The sequence below is a fragment of the Belonocnema kinseyi genome, chromosome 8 (assembly GCF_010883055.1).
Source record: "Belonocnema kinseyi isolate 2016_QV_RU_SX_M_011 chromosome 8, B_treatae_v1, whole genome shotgun sequence".
Classification (NCBI taxonomy): domain Eukaryota; kingdom Metazoa; phylum Arthropoda; class Insecta; order Hymenoptera; family Cynipidae; genus Belonocnema; species Belonocnema kinseyi.
The window spans coordinates 59,817,267-59,835,308 of NC_046664.1; the positions used below are offsets into that span (position 1 = coordinate 59,817,267).

The 18,042-nt window shown below is 33.7% G+C and overlaps 1 protein-coding gene across 2 annotated transcripts in view; it reads right to left on the reverse strand.

The window, feature by feature from the left end:
* LOC117178071 (POU domain, class 2, transcription factor 2-like) overlaps positions 1 to 18,042 on the reverse strand; it is a 254,301-nt gene that overhangs the window by 85,669 nt on the left and 150,590 nt on the right. For both annotated transcript variants that reach the window (XM_033369299.1, XM_033369298.1), the window contains exon 3: positions 13,839 to 14,060. In XM_033369299.1, the coding sequence (XP_033225190.1) occupies positions 13,839 to 14,060 (222 nt within the window). The remainder of the gene's footprint in view (positions 1 to 13,838; positions 14,061 to 18,042) is intronic.

Here is an 18,042-nt window from a genome sequence, read left to right on the forward strand (position 1 = left end):
ATAATAATAATCTTCAGATTCATTAATTCACTTTGTCCACATTAAAGCTCCAGCTTGGAAATTATAATGATGATGTAAAAATGTATTCTTAATAATGTATTACCCCATGAACAGATTTCCTTTTCCTCCTCCTCCTCCTTTTCATCCTCCTTCTCATCCTTCTTATTTTTCTCAATTTTCTTATCTTTCTCCTCCTCCTCTTCCTCTTCCTCCTCCTCCTTCTGCTCCTACTTCTTCTCCACCAACGTAACAGTTTATTTGTATATGTCATTTTGACATCTTAGAAAATTGTTAATTTTTTAAAATTAATTTTTATTTTGAAGATTTTAAAGGGTAATTCCATTTTAAAGGTTTATAATTTTATTTCAAACTATGAGAATGACGGTCGATTTATTTTTGGATCTTAGAAAAATTGTCTAATTAATTTTAATATTAAATAATAATTTTTTATGTATTAATAATTTAAAATGGTAGAAGTTCAGAAGTTTGACTTTGAAACATGCAATTTACTTTTCAATTTTGAACGCCTTTAATGAAAAATAATATGTACAATTATTGTCATTCCCTTCCATTTTAAATTGTCCCACTTTTCAGTAGTCTAATCTCAAAACATGCCATTTTTAACATTTTAAAATTGTCCTATTTTCCATATTTTAATCTGAAATTATTTAATCTCTAAATTCTTTAGTTATAAATTAAATGGTTCATTTATGAACGCTTTGAATTAAATTAAAACATTTCAAGTGTTTTGAAATGAGCTTCTTCAATTTGCAAAATTTTAATCTGAATATTTTCAAATTTGATAGGTTATGATTTGAAAATTGTTAAATTATATTAACTTTTAAATTATTCAATTTTAAATGCCTTCATTTAAAAAAGATAAAAGTTCACTTGATTTTCATTAAATCAGAAATATGATCGTTTTCCAAAATTTTACCTCATCTACAATTATTTTATTTTTAAGGTTCTTAGTTAAAAATAGGTTGACATTTTTTCCATGATTTGGAATCATGATATAATTAATCATTAATTACATCGTTGCAAAAATATTTTAAACTGAATATTTGAAAATATGGTTTATAATTCATTTTTAAAATGTTTATGTTTTAAATGCTGGGAAATAAAAATTCAGAGAGCGCGCACGCATTTACTGCTAGTATTACATAATTGCGACAAATATTTCAAGCATTGAGATGGCAAATCGGAAAATGTAATAAGATGAGAAAACCGTTCGAACTGTAATTCTACTTTGTTTTTATTTTTATTAATTTTTATTACTATTTTAATTATATTTTGGTGTTATTTTTATTAATTTTTCACAAACATTAGTTTTCAGGGTTTCGTAGCTTCGGGCAGAAGGCCTCATCATTTCGGTCAAGAAGTAAGGAAAGTGAGGGGCAATTGTAGTTGAAGATGGGTAAATGATATTAAGGGAAGTAGGGGAAATAAGGGGAGGGGAAATAGGACAAACGAGAAAAAAGTATGGGAAATTAGAGTGAAGAATTATGGGAAGTGGGGGGAGTAGGGGACATGATTGGAAGAGTATTAGGAGAAGTTAGGGGAAATGAGGGGTTCCGAAGATGGGGAAATTATGGTCAGAGCAAGAAGGTAAATAAGGGGAGGGGGGCTTGAAGACGTGGGTTGAAGTGAAATATAGGAATTAAGGGGAAATAACGAGTAGAAAAGTAGGGGAAGTGACAGAAAATAATGAGAAATTTAAGGAAGGAAGAATGGGAAGTTGGAGGAAGTGTCTGTAAGTATGGAATTTGGGGTGGCAACGTATAGGAGGGGGAGATTTGAATGACTTAATTAACATCTTAATAGTCTACGAAAGCCTTTTTTGTAGGCACGTGGCACCTACTTTGCCTTATTTTGTACTATTTTTAAAACCTGATTTTAATACAGAAAAAATTTCAGAGAATTTGACTTGCTTCTTAGAAATGAAGCACTTTATAAAAGGAGATGGTAGTAAATATCCGAATGATTTGTCGCCCTGAGCATGGATTCTAAAATCATAGGTCGTGACCCTTGTGTCCAAGCAGTGAGGTCTCTTAAGTATATCATGATGAAGCGTATAAACTACCAAACTGAAACGCGACCTTCGACCCCAGTGACCTCAAAAGTCATGGCACACGACACAGGATCAACGTTATTATACAACGAACAATGTCGCAGTCCGGTGCACCCCTAGACGAATCACGGTTGACCCCTGGGTTGCCCACTTTTGTCCAGGACAATGCCATCCACCCAGTGGAAAAATATCCATACCTGGGGGAAACAGTTTCAATCTTCTTCCCCTCAAATCTTCATCTATGACAAATCCTAACTGCTAAATATTTTAATTTTATATTACTCCTTACATAGAGGCCACTTTTATCGCCGGAAATAATTCTCGGTTCGTAAACATTTTTTCTGTGAGACTTTTTCATTTGAAGTAATAAAAAATAAATTGCTTAATATTTGGTTAAACTTTTGATTCTGGAAACCTTACAATCTTAATAAGTTTAACTACTTCCATTATAAGGGCTTCAAGAAAAACCATCATAAAGTTTAAGTCCTTTTACTGGAAATTAATCAAAATTACTGGTTCACGTAAAAATTGCCGGGTTTATATTGTCTGGAAATGCAAAATAGTTCTGGGGCTAAATATACTTTTTAGTTTAAAAAAATGGTACTCTTCATACTGGGTGGCAACCCTAAATTAGCCGTGGTATTGAATATCGTATATTTAATAATAAGGAAAGTAGCAGGAAATTACTAGGGCCAATTGATAATTAACATTGCAAATGAAGCAGAAATGAGTTTATTTCTACAGGTGAGGGCAAAGGTCCGCATTCCAGATGCCTGAAGAAAGCAAAAGCGCCGAGGGAACTCCAAGGTCCAGGACCCAGGAAGTAGGTAATAATTTCAAGGCGGAGGCCCAAAATTAGCAGGCAAAAAGCCGAAAGATGATTTTCCAAAATAACACGGCCCGCAACAATGGGGGCCAATTTCCCGAGAACCAGCTGCTGCCACCTATCCGATTTATCATCTCGCCTCTGTAGTATCCTCTTCTAATTCTCGTATTCTCGCTTTTATTCTTATTTTTTCCCTTGTCCATCCTCTTCAAAATCGATCGATTTTCCTCCACATGATTAACTCTCTCTGACCATAGCATTTTTAATAATGTGGTTCAAAGCAAAAGGAGATTTGTGTACGTTACAGAAAAGTGATAATTCGATCCGAGCGTTATGAATATATTTCGGGGTGCATTTTTAATTTGGTATTTAATTTTAAAGGGGAAATTTTCAGCTTACTCAAATTTTAAAACCGAATTCAATTCCGGGAGAAGTTTAATAATATCAGAAGGAAAAGGATAAATGTGGAGTAAAGGAAGAAAACACAATCAATTCAGTTTTTGCAAAAATTAAGATAATGATTGATTATGTATGTTTGAAGTATCATCCATTTTATTCTTCATCTTAAGGTGGCGATAACTTTTTCTTCTGCTCGGTTTAACGTGTTAAAAAAATTATTCTTTTCTAATTTTAGATTTAATTGAAGAGTCTGGAATTTGTACATTTTGATCCAATATACAAACAATAATTCTCATTAAAGATCAGTGTTTTTGTACAGGATCGTTCTCTTTGATTGATGCTTGTAAAATTGTACATGCTGATTTACAATGATACATTTGAACAATTATTTGAATATTTCTTTGTTATTTCAGAAATGAGAACCTTAAAAGAATGAATGCTGCATCTGGAGGTTGGAACGTGGAATTGTTTGGCTGTTAGCTAGGAGGAATGCGACAGGAGAGCAGATGGGGGTGGTCGGGGGCTGTTCAATCGGTTATTGATTGGAAATGTAAGCTGGAGAGCGAACGAGGGAGAAACGGAAGAAGTCAGTGCCAAAACGACCCGGCAGATGGCCACTGGTCAATCGAGCTAGAGAAAATATGCCAATCTGGAGAAAACCTCGTTATTCCTCCCTAGCCTACTCTTCCATTGTATCCTATTTACAAAATGCAAATTATTTCCACACAAAGAAGACTTTTCACAATTTATTACCACAATGCCTTATTTACCTCATTTTTATTCTACATTCATATCAATCGTTTCCAAATCCCTGGCACCATTCAACAAGAATCTCTTTGCTCGAATTTACCTTTGTCAATAAAAATTATCATCTGTTGCTCTTTGTGTTTCATCTCATTAGAAAATCTTGTTCCAAAATAAATTGAGAGTCGAGAGGCTATTAAGTTCAATAATCATTGTTGATCTGGAATCTTAAATTGTTAATTTTGTTTTTGAAATATTTCGGGATCCCGGGATCATCATTATATATTGATAGTGAGCACTCTTTTGTCTACTAGGTTTAGCATACCCTGAATATTATCCAAATTTGTTCGAAGATTGCTCAAATTGAAGATCTTAGCATGCAAATGGGCAATCAAAAATAAATTTTGGTCGGTCATAATATTGTTCTTTGTTGTTACGGGTTGAGAGCTTTCTAAGTTCATCATATTTTTTTGTATAATACATGAAAAGTACATCTTGGAAAATGCAAGTCACCCGGTAGGTGCTATCGCGCGAAGAAGTGCGTAATTCCGAGGGATCGCGGTGGACCAGCTAACGTGATTATTATAAAGTCAATACGTTGCTAACTCATCAGCCAACTCCGCCCTCTAACAGCCCGGTAATATGCACCGGCCAAGAAGTCAGTTACGCTATATCAGTACCCACACTATCATCTTTGTTTCTCTCATGTTCTCAGTTCCTCTTGCACATTATATCGCACAAAACTTCCAATCAAGCACCACCTTCTCACACATATCACATACTTTCACTTCAAAAATGTATGTGTTTTTTCTAGGTATATGTATATAATATTGAGCATGAACTCTGGACGATAACGTAATACGGAAAAGGGACAAACAAGAAGGTCGCTCCGCACTGGGCAGGGCACATATCTGTGATACCTTATGATCGTATAACATGTAACGCGTTATTACAGTCACGAGCTCGAACGAGGGAATCATGACTGCTTTTTTCTCAATTCTTTTTAATATTCGCTTTTTTCATTTACCTCCTCTCCACCCCTCGATGAGCAAGGTCGAGGTCATGGTAGGGCTGGGTCGTTTCATTCAAGTGAAAAGTGTACGTGTGCATTAGAATGCTCTGGTATGAACCTATGGTTCATGGCACATAGTATGGTATATACTATATAGCATGGTAATTTTTTTTGTAGCAGGCACCATGGAGGCTGGCTCGTTATGGATGTACTTTGGCGTTCTGCATGGAGCGCATACTGCATATTGCATACCGAGAGATGATATACTGCTCGCGTGGTGCCCAGCGCTGTATATCGTCTTCGAAGGGATATAAATGCTAGATTAATCCGAGATTACGACTTAATCGCGGAAACCGCGCTCAGTTAACGAGTTTCCGAGGGGGGTGGTATTATTTCTCAAAGAGGAGGTTTGAGATGCTTTCTTGGTTATGAGGTCGCACAAGGTGAATCCTAACTCTCGGAAGTTAAATGCCAAGAACATTTTTATGTATGCTTATCTCGAAGAATAATTTTATAGTTAATTAATAATGAATTACGATCTCGTGAGTTGGCACCCGAGAAAAATGATTTGCAAGCCTTCTTCAAGCTTCTCTTGTTCCTTTTTATAATTTATGATTTCTACAACATTTTTCGGAACATCACTCTGGATATTAAAATATATCCTGTCCAAATTACTACTTTGGTTCGCGACTACAGGAATCTATCCGCTGGTAATTGACGAATTATAATTATGGTATTAGCCATTGTGCTTAAAGTGAGTATAGCTCATTGACGGCACTATAATCGCTTCATAATGATGTTTTATAACGATCAAGTAAATCGATCCCAGTTACTAAGCATCCAATCATGAGGTTTCATATACTCAGTGATTCGTTAAAAGACTTGAGACTCTCCTGGCCTCTTATCATAAAACGTGATCAGCTAACTTCTTATTATGCACAAACGCCAGACAATATACAACATATACATAAAGTGAAAGTTATTTGAAGTTTGAGAAAGATTCATAATGCTAAGTAAGAAGATAGTTATAACAGACAGTATATAATTAAGATCTATAAAAATCTAGGGATAAAAATATGGAACAGATTATTCCTAATTCATGAACATAGAACAACAAAATAATACTCTAAATATGACCAACTTCAGATTTGGCTTTTAATTGTATTAAGTGATTTGTTAAAAATAGAACCACAATAAAAGGTTTAATGAAAAGTGGAATATTTTTGCTACTTTTCCACCACCGAGTATGCACCCGTGGGCACATGATGCGGTAACGGTTGGCAGAATGCTGACCTCCAATCTCACCTCAATTTGCCTACATGCCGCCATTTGCGAGAGTAGGGTATCGGCCTATCTAAAATTATGATCTCAAAAATTTTGCACTCCTTCTCTCGCAGCCTTCGATGTTCATACGCATATCGCTCAAGTATAATCCTCTAATTAAACTGACTCCCTTTATTCTAGGCTCTGATAGTAGCTTTTTCAGGCTCAATTTTATTATTTTAATTAAACAATTTCCGTGCAATATGTAATTAAATCTGTCAGCTGAGAGCTTAAGTAAATAATGAGAAAACCGAATTTATGACACCTATCTAACACCTATCTTAGAAGGCATCTTACAAACTGTTTGTCTTACTAGTTATACTACTTGGTATTTGATTAGGATGAAAACACAAATATTGAAATTAAGAAGAATCATCTACGTGACTTTGCTTTCGATTGCATTTCAATGCATATTTCAAAAAGCACTCTATTTTTGACGGTAGTCTAGCAGAAGATTCCAGAATTTTCTAAAGAAGGGACTCTAGATATCCAGATTATTTGAGCAGACCCGCGAAATCTCCTATGTCGTGACCTGTCCCTTTTACGTTAAAATTTTGTATCAAATCTGAAAGATACTTTTGATCCTGATACAAGATTGACAATGTTGACAAGATTTAAGTGAAGGTGGACGGAGATTTGATTGAGGAACATTGGTCATGCAACCGGTTAAAGAAGAAGAAGGCGGCAACACACCCTCTCGGTGAAGAGCTCCCTCGCATCCCCCGGGCAATCTTTTCAATTTAAAGTCAAGTATTATGGCTTAAATTGCATTATGGTTTCCTTCCCCATGAAGGGAGGAGGTAGGGTCGAGGAGCAGCGAAGGGCGGCTCCTTGTAAGCAAGACTCAATCACGCCGCTTAACCTCTGACCCCAAACCACACACTCGCACTCACACTCGCGAACCTCCGAAGCGGACTGATACAAGCTTTTGAGTGTTTGTGTGAGGAGGATAGCAAGATCTCGCGTCCGGACTTGGAGATCATGTTGTGTGGAAAGGCGCGGTGGGAGGAGGATCGTGACCCACCAAATTACCTACGAAAACCTGTCCAGCCACTTTCAGGACGTGCCGACACTCACCGCTCCTTTCCTCTCGACAATGACTTCCGTCACCGGAATCCGGTTGCGCTTCTGAAGTAACAACATAATTTCAGTTTAAGAAACGGCATTCAAGATTGTGATCTTCTCACAACTAGATTTGAGGGACACTTAATTGAGATATGACTAAATTTATATTTTAGGATGATGTACTTTATGTAAAGTTTTAAAGTTCATAAAAACCTTTATAATGATTTATATATTTCAGGAAACTAAGTGCATTGTTAATTGAAACTCATTCATTCTAAGCAAAGAAAACATTCACATTTTGCACTTAAAAAAAAAACTTTATTTGGACCACCCTACAAAAAAAACCAAGGCTACCTTTTGCTGGTCTTACCTTAGCCGTTGCCTGGGCAACTTCATGTTATTTGGCTTTGGTTAACAAATTAATTAAAGTTTTTTTACACTTAAAAATAGTACTTCTCAATTTTGGGTCAATATCCGAGTCAAAAGAAGCCCAGATATTTTCTCTGTAGTTAAACTGCATTTAGTTCCTTTTTTTCTCAGTACATTCATCAATAGCCAACAAGTACTAAAGTTATATTTGAAGTTGTTGAACTGTGTAACATAGTCCTTTCGTGTGTAAATTACGATCCCTTTTCTCTCTTCAGATGTATCTCTCCCTCGGGACGATCTTTCTCCTACGAAAACACATGCCTTTTCACCCTGAGGTATTTAAATTCCTTTTATCCGTTCAGATAAATTTCTCGAAATCCTTAAAAAAGAATCACTGTCTTAAAATTATAATTAAAAAAATTAACTCTCTTGATTTTATTGAAAATTCTGATTTAATTCTTTTGAAATCATTGAGTCCTATTCTTTAACAATAGGAAATCAGTGTATTCTAATATTTGGAAAAGAATGTTGAGATTTTTAACGTAAAGTGACGGTCGGATATCTGTCATACAACTTTTGTATCTCCTACAATACTTGTGCTATAAAGGGTTCAAAGTTGACGTGGATATTGAATAGCCGAGGTATACTTGAGAAAAATATTTTTATTCGCTTATATATTATGTCTTTTTTATAATTAGTAGTTCAAAACTGAGAAAAGTAAAAAAATTTGGAAATTGGGCTTTGTAAACCTCTATGCTGGAAGCTTCTTAGTCCAATTTTTCTTAAGGTTGGCACAATATAAAGCTCTTGGCATATACGATTGCGATAAAAAATAAAATTTATTATGCTATATTTTTCTTGTTTCACATAAGTGGTTAAAAACTAAAGAAAATGAGCAAATTTGTCTTTTTATAAAAAGATAAATTTCTTTCATAGGGTACCCTCTGCTGAAGGCTTTTCTTGTACTCTAATTTTCATCAAGAATGACTTAAATTGAAGCTCTTGAAAGAAAGAGTTTTAATAATCAATAAGGAATAAAAATACCCGAATTAATGAAAAAAACTTCAAAACAATCATAAAAATTACTGTCAAATCCTGTAGAGTACCTTACCCTTCCTTGAGGGCTCTTGCCGACCTCTTTGGCTTGATTTTTTTTGGCCAGATTGTTCGCCATCTGGACTCTGGAGTTTTGTGGATTGGTTTCGAACATGAGTTATTACAAGCACTGCTTTAAAGTTCCGGTTGAAAAATATTTGTAGCATTGATGATATTGTCAGTATTGAAAAATGCGTGGTGGACCTATTTTTATTTCATTAGCCAGTGATGTATGGACCAACCCCTTAGGAGTATTAACCAATAACTGGCTAACGCTGTCGATATTGGATGCTCCATATGTAGGAGGGATTGCATCGAGAAGGGGTGACGTGAAATATTGGCTACATAGATTTCAACTATTATTGCCGAGTGTAAAACACGGTGGCATTTGGCGCTAAAGCGATCAAGGGGTGTCGCGTAGTACCGGGTGGTCGCCTGCTCGCGACAGTATAAATATACGTATGCTACAAGATGAATAACTGGTAAAGATGACGATATTCATACCAAGGATCATTTATTTCATATTTAAATTAAAAAAAAAAAAAGAAACAGTGTTCCGATATTATTTTACAGGCACAAATTGGCACAAAATATTAAACAATAAGGGTCGGGAAACCTGATCGGGAATTTGATTTAGTGACCGGGATTTTTTGTTTCCAATGTAGTAATATGAAAATAAAAAGTGGTTTCATATATTTGATTGGGATTAGTTACCCTTTATTCTATAAAATCAGTTAGAAAAAGAAATTAAAAAAATAAAATCATTCAAATCTTTTGAAATACGCTCAATTGACCAGCAGTTTGAAACTCTGATAAAACATTAAAAGGGTGATATTTTTATTTTTAGAAGAATCGCAACACTCACGCGGTTTCTAAAGAAAGGAAAAAAATATTGAGCAATTAATCAAGTCCCTATTCTGAATTCAATATCTCTGATCTTGCATCAAGGAATTGAAATCTGATTTGCTACATCGCGGATTGTATTGCTGCCAAGGCGAAGGGGGTGGCTCTTATCTTTATCCGCCTCGGTTTTATTATTTATCATCCAGAGCTGTCGAATTAATATTTACTCAGATGTCTAATTCTAAAACCATGGTTACTACCCGATGGAAAATTTAAATTTCCGATAATTTCTTGTCATTTTCCAGGCCAATTATTATTATTTACGGTCAATTTAAAATATTACAAAAGATTTTAATGTTTTAACACGACGTTTAAACACCTTCAACATTTTTATTCAAAATTTCAAAGATTTTTTATTTGGTCTTATTGTATTTTTATCGGCTGTGAACTTCTCTTTTATTTTTAAATTGAAATAAGTAAATAAAATTTAGTTTTCAAACTTGAAAGCTGTTCAAATTTATTTCTGAATGTAGCAGCCTATATATTTTTTCCTTGTGACATATCAAAATTGTCACTTTTCTTCTTCGAATGTCCGAATCAGAAGAAAAAATTTGACAAAATTCGGACTGAATCTCTTGGGTGGCAAAAGGAACATAAAAAGGTGGTGTTATCTGCTCTCCAAGACGGAAAGCTTTACATTGAGCAAGTCCTCAGGGAGCGTTGACCATTCTCTTCCTTTTCCTTCTTCCATTTCAATCTTATTGATATACCAAATAAACACTCGTAACGCAGACTCCTGGCTTTGCGAGGCAAATTCTCCACCTAGCCAATTGTTTCGGCTCGACTATTTTTTTAAAGGTGACTTATTAGACAATGACCACAATTTAAAGAAAGGAAACTAAATTTCATTTGGGTTAAATTTTAACTTGGTTGATCTCATTTCAAACTAGATTGGACTAATTTTTAAACAAAAGCCGGCTCCTAGATGTGTAATTATTTTCATTATTCACCTCTGACTGTGAAGAATGTTTAAAATTGGTGGCAGCGGTGGGAGCGGATGTCACCGTTGAAATAAAATGACCGGAGTAAATTTTAAATTCAGAAAATTTGCATAATTTTAACAAATTTCGTAATCATCAAAAAGTCCAACTTATCATTGATGCATCATATACTATTTCATAACAAATGCATGATTGTCTGACAGTTACGCTCGGTTAAAATTGGTGGCAGCGGTGGGATCGGGTTTCACCGTTAAAACAGAAAAAACCTACAAAAAGTTGAATTTTCAAAATCATTATATATCTAATATCGTGCATCACACTGCCGTCATATCTTTCCTCCCTTGGGGGCAAAATTACAAAACATTTTTCTCAATTTTTCTCGAAAGCAATGAATAGAAAATGTTTTCTATTTCGAACTATCCAATATTCTATTCGTGTAACATGCATACATGTATACAGATAAATTGTAACGCGTATGGAGAAGTGGTTTTAAATTCCGCGAGTCAAAGCGATGTTTGACATGTAAATGTTGAACGATGCATTAAACATGTTGGAGAGTGCTCTCTCTTTATCTCTTTCTTTTTTCACCCGCCCCATGTTTCCCTCTCGTTCTAGCTACTGTCAGCGTGAGCGCTTCTTTGCAAAGAAACGTCCTCTGAGTTGAACCACAGGTCTGTAGACTACTTTCATGGGGCCCCATAACCTCACCATTGTCCAAGCAATGTTTACTTAAGCAAACGAAGCTCCCCTAGCAGATCAGCTTCCGCCTTTTGAGATTGCGAGACCGGCTTCCGGTTCCGATCAATATATCCAATTCCATTTCGTTAACGTGGAAACTTCGGTATTCGGTTCACTATTTTATTTTATTAGAGAATAGTACATTTTATGTTTAATGCAAAATGTTAGACTATAAAAAGGGGATGTTTTTATACATTTTGCAAGTCATTTCCATATTTATTCTGCGGTGCGCCATACAACTACCTTGTCGAAAATTGATATTTCTTATAAAAATGATAAATAATGTTAATCTTCGAATGCATTAACTTTGCCACTTTTTTAGTTATTCATTTTCAACTTTAGATTGAAATGATTGAATTCTTAAAATCTTTTTGTACAATTTGAAAATTTAATTTTAAATCTGGAAATTATTTGCATTTTTATTTCAAGGTCCTAATTTTAAAATGCTTTATTTTCTTTTTAAAGTAAATCGATTACATTTTTTTGGGAAACATTTCTTTCATTTTAAGTCTTTTTGTGCAATTATGTTTCACAAATTGATTTTTTTAACTTGGTGTGTTTTTAAAAATTATTTCTTTATAATTTAATGATGAGTTTTATGTTCGAAGTGTAAATTTTTTTACGAAAATGTTAAATATTTTATAATCTCAATTTTAAATATAAACCTCGCCTCGAGCGTTGCGCCATTTTTAAGCGTACCCAAAATTACTATAGAAAAAGCGTTACGTAGGTGTGTGTGGGTAGGGGGGAAGGGATAAATGGCAGAAAAAGCGTTTTTGCAAAATATTATTCTTGCATATTATGCGCATACTTTTCGCAAAAAATAAAATAATCGAGGAAGCGCTGTTTTCAAACTTAAAAATTTTGATTATAAGAAACAAATTTTATACAAAAAATGTACTCAGAGATTGCTAAAAATTGAATATAGAGTCAAAACACTTTTAACAAACTTTGTTGTCAGATCAAAACTATTAGATATTGCTCGAATACTTTTTAAATGCAATTAGTAAAATCGTGGAGCGCTTCTTTCAAAAAGACATTTGTATTATTTGTTTTTTATTTCTGGATTTTAAATCGAATAAGCTTCTTTTTGCGAAAAGAGGAATAAAACAACGCATTAAGATTATTATTAGGAAATTATTAGGAAATCGTTTTTATTTAAGTTAATTATCGTTTGGTATATTAAATTCCTTTGAACAATTTTCATAAAAAAGCGGAATTTGATGAATTAGATGTATAGAAAGGGTGAGTGAGTGGTTCAGTAAATAAACCTATGAGAGGCAATTTTACGGAACCATTTCCGTAAAAGGTGTCCCATTGTCCGGCAAATGACATCAGGCTTATTGTATTATTTAAAGAGCCCCGCTTTAAGGTCTTCTTAGGCCACCCCAGTGAAATTCGCCATTCGGGCCTAAAGTCGTCGGACCTTCGAGTTTTTCGCCACTAAAAATCTGGCAGGACCTCGTCCGTGTCGAGAGGGATGATTTTAGGGGTTGGCGACGATCCTAAAGGGTGGCCGAATTCAGCACATTGCGACACAGAAAGTTCTCACAAAAAACATTTTTCAACACTGAAAAAAGTCCCCCTTCAAAATTAATCCATAAAATATACTCTTTATGCTCTCAGAAAAACTTGACCGGACTATTTATTATGTTTTTTTAATACAAAATTAAAATAATAGTACTATTAATAAATATTAGGTCTACAAATTATTTCAGTCTCTTTATTTTGATGTCTTGCAACTCTTGGTCAAATTTGGATTTTTTCCATCCTGAGGTACTTTCAAAGGGCGAAATCTAAACTTTAAAATACAATATAATAGGTGGTGACCTTGCGGACTTGACCTAAATAATCATTAGTAAATACAATGGTGTCGGACAAGGAGCATTTTAAATACTGCATTATTTTTGCATTCCAATTCAAAAATAATTACTGTGAAATTTCTCAAATTACTTTTTACACGTTTTACGTGTCACTACAACTTCTAAGGCTGAATAAATAATGTCGATCGCCTCAGTTACATTTTTGTCCAATGAAATGCAAAGAAAATGCAGTATCTCAAGTATTCCTTGTCTGACACCATTTTATTAACCAATTATTTTTTAGGTTTAAGTCCACAAGACTGCCACCTATTATATTGTGCCTAAAAGCTCATTGTTTGCTCTTTAAAACCACCTTAGAGCAGGAAAAAATTCAAGTTTGCCCAGGAGTTAAAAGATGTTTAGTAAAGGCATAACATTAATAATAATAATAATAATAATAATAATAATAATAATAATAATAATGATAATAATAAATAACAAATAACCTCAAGAATAAATAGTCTTTAAAATAGTGAAATTTGGGACTTACCGGGTGAGATGCCAAGATTTGCTTGAAGGTTCGAGGGACTCCTGAGATTAGGGGTTGATACAGGGGCGACTGTGGGAGGTGACAGGTGAGGGTGCGCTGGGGCTCCACCACCTGTCGTCGTGGTTGTAATAGTTGTTGTGGCACAGGGATTCAAAGGTGATGTTCTTTTAAGGGTCTGTTCCGTCCGCCACGCGACCTCATTATCACCTATCCAAACTTTACCTGCAAAAATAAAAGAAAAAATGTTTGAGAACATTTTTTATTTTTGATGAGACAATTATTAATTAAAAACTTAGTAGCACTGAAACTATACATACTGACTATTATTTTTGAGGGATCGTCATCTCTCACGCAGAGTTCAATGTCAAAAGTTCCTCGAACTATATGAAGAATGAGTAAGGCATTTTTGACATAGAGACTTCTTAGATGTCATTATTTATATCGATTATCGCATTACTAATCGAGAAAAATAATGTTTAATTCAAAATACAATTTTTAGATTACTACTTTTCTTTGTTAAAAGTTTCTGAATACTTAAATTCGAGCTATGATTAGGTTTTGAAATTTGAGAACAAGAAAGTATTATCAGTTTGTTTTTAAAATAATAAAAATATAGTTTTTCTAAAATTCTTTAAAAAATCCAAAAACATTTTTTAAAGATTTCAAGTACGTCAAAAAAGAATCTGAAAAAATGTTTACGAATTTATTTTTCTTTTACAGGTTCTTACAGAATATTAGGACAAATTCGAGTAAGTATATGAACAATATTTCAGACTTTTAGGAGTTTGGAAGAAATTAAAAAATCGTTTGTAAATTTACGGGAATATTTTCAAGTTATTAAATGTTTTTAATCTCGTCGAATATTCTAAAGCTCCTAAATACTTTTTAAAATGACTCGAACTTTTCTTAAAATTTAGAAAAATCTTTAAAAATGAGAAAAGTTGCATTGAACCCTTATAGATTTTTTTTTCATTTCCAAAATATTCTTGGAATCTTTTTAAATATTTTATTAAGATTAATGTTTGAACATAAGAAATCATTTAAAACTTTTCTTGGGATCTTAAGAAAATTTGACTATTCTCATGAAACCTTTAACCATTCTTAAAAATCTTTAAAACTGTTTGCTCAAAATACTTGAAAATCTACATTTTTAAAAGTGTTTTTAAATATCTTCAACTTTAAAATTATATATAAATCTTTTTAAAACTTTTAAATACATCTTTGTAATCTTACACAATTGAAAGTTTTTGTTCTAAAATATTGTATACTCTTTTACGAAATTATGTGAAATTATTTGAATATTTTGAATTTTTCCTTAATTTTGTCTTAAAATAAATTTTTCGAAATTAAAAATCATTTGCAGTTTTCTCATAAATCTAAAAAATGTGCCTTTTTTTTAACTTTGCCAATAGGGGTGCCAATAGGGGCAGCTGAAAAAGGGACTATTTTTCACCAAATTACTGTACAGATAACCGAGTTTTTACTGTAAGTGTAGACACTCCCTCAAAAATGATATAAACCCGTTTTCGTCGAAATTTTCAAAAATCTACATTTTGTTGAAATAATTTTGAAATATTCTCAAGATTTAAATTAGTGTTTAATCTGTTCAAAACTTTCGAAAGTCATAAATACCCTTTTAAATAATTTCTTTTTCGCAAAAAATGTAAACTCTGCAAAATTGAAGAAAGGCTACGCTTATCGCGAAATATCGGTACAAATAACTGGATGTTTTTCAGTACGAATAGGGGCACTTGGAAAAGGGGATATGGGTACCAAAATTTAGGTTTGAATGTTCAACATAATTTGACATCTTTCTAACTTTATATTAATATTTTTAAATAATATCTAATTCATTTTTAATTTTTATAGAAATCTTCCTCTCTGAACTTTGCACAGGTTATTTTTTTGTTACCAGTAAATTTCAAGGACAGAAAGACCGTAAGACCAACTCTTCTTCTAGCTCAGTGGTCGGCAAACTTTTTGCTTCATTTTCAGATATGGTCAGGCTCCACCCGACTTAATTTTTTCTGCTACTTTTCGGTCTATTTATGTACCTTAGTGTGAGTGAGCTTACTCCAGCAAGGGTCTTTTGTCCACAGGCATGTCAAAGTAAGGAAATTTTGAAACTTTTAGTTTTTAAATTAGCGATTTGAAAATAGCATCAGCATCTACGAATTTTTCTGATTCCAATGATATATTACTTGCCTAGAAAAGTTAAAAATTTGAAGGAGTTTAATATCAAGAAACATCAGCTTTACAGTCAATTTAATACTAAATACTTCTCAAATTTTCAACCTTTATAGACAAATTGAATGTCTTTGGAATCGTAAAAATACGGAGATTACAAATATATTACTTTCAAGTCACTGATTGTAAAATTACGAATTTTTTAATGTCACATTTTTTTCCCATTTTCTAACAAAGGACCCTTGAGGAAAGGGGTGGTCTGGCCAAGCTCGCAGGTACTGCCCTGAGAGTAGGTCACAGGGCAGCCAGGGCAGGCTACCCTGCCCAGGGCAAGAGCGTGCCGACCACTGTTCTAGCTCGTTCAGGGTTAACGTTAGGGAAAATTTAGTAATATTATCCCAAGAGCTATACTTGATCAGTTAGAGTTCCGGAAAATTGTGTACTCTCTAAATATCAAATAGTATATATTTGACTAATTGAATTAGTGATTGAAAGATTCACTGCTGAAATAGTGATTTTTTGGCTTTTCACTATTGAATTAGTGGTCTTCTACTGTAAAAATAGTGATAGTTTCACTATTTCCAAATAGTGGATGTTATTTCACTATTATTTATTAGTTTGATTCACTGTTTAATTAGTGAAGTCGAGATCGAAGCCGTGATCACGTGATCGCGGCTAATGGTGGACTTGAGCCAACCCGCGCTCACGTCTCGTTTGCATCGTTTGCTTCGTTTACATTTGTCAGCTTGCATTATTTTTCTTTCTACGAGCGTAAAAATTTTTCAAACAAAGATTAGTAATATTTTCCAGTTTATTATACATTCGTTTAGTTTTCCAGTGAGTAGTCTCCTCATTATGTAGCGAGATGTATATCGAGACGAAAACATTTGCTACAGAACATGAACGCTGCGTTCGTTTGGAGGTTATGAAATTCAGCTTTCCATTCATTTTTATAGAAATACATGGAAAGCTCAATTGAGATTTTTCTTTAATAAGTACAGTATCAACATAAATTAATTTAATTTTTAAATATACATCATAGTTTACTTCTATAACTTGTCTTGTAATATAGTTTACTGCTGGAGTTATTGGTTGACTCCATCAAATATTTTATTTCACTGTGTAATTAGTGATTTTCCACTATTTAATAGTAGATACTTTAACTCTCAAAACCACTATTTGCTTAGTGAAATTTAACTAAACTTTAGTAAAATATTTTCAATTCTTGAATTATTAGGTTTTCACTAATTCGTAATGACCTACTTCTCGCTAATTCAATTAGTAAAGTTTCACTATCAAATAGTGAAATTTCACTAATTCAGATTTAGAGAGTAAAATTATACAGTTCCTGAAGACCATGAAAAAAAATTGCTTTTAATGAAATTTCGATTTACGTAATGAATGTTGCAGGAAATTCTTACTTTTTATTAATAAATAAACAAATTGAAATCACCCACTAAAAATCATATTCACACGAACACAAAACCAATCAGATTTTCGACAACGATATATGTATATTCCAAAACACATTTTTTCTAATTAATACAAGGAACAAAATGTATTTCTGAATTGATAACGAAAAGCTACCTAAGAGGAAAGAAGGATTCATCAGAATAAAACTCTGAGCATTATCGACGAGCGGAAACGTGGAAATAAGAAGCAGGTTGCCTAGATACCCAAGTTATGTTTGGGGATGAAATTGTATTAATAACACACACATGCATGTTCCAAAGATCCTTCTTCTATAGAGAAAATGGTTTCTCTCCCCTAATCCTATGCGCGTAATTAGCAAACCCTCCTTCCTCCCTTCTGCCACTCCGTCTTTCTACACAACCCTCGTGGCCTATATGCATTTTCCCTGGTTTTCCCTTTTTCCTCGTTTCCCTTAATTTCTGGGAACAATACCTCGAGCTGGATGTTGTCCTAAGCTGCAGTGTCTAATTACGAAGGGGAATCGAGATGGGGTTCTCTTATGGGCATTCGCGAGAACACACTCGGTGTCCAAATATGTTTGCAT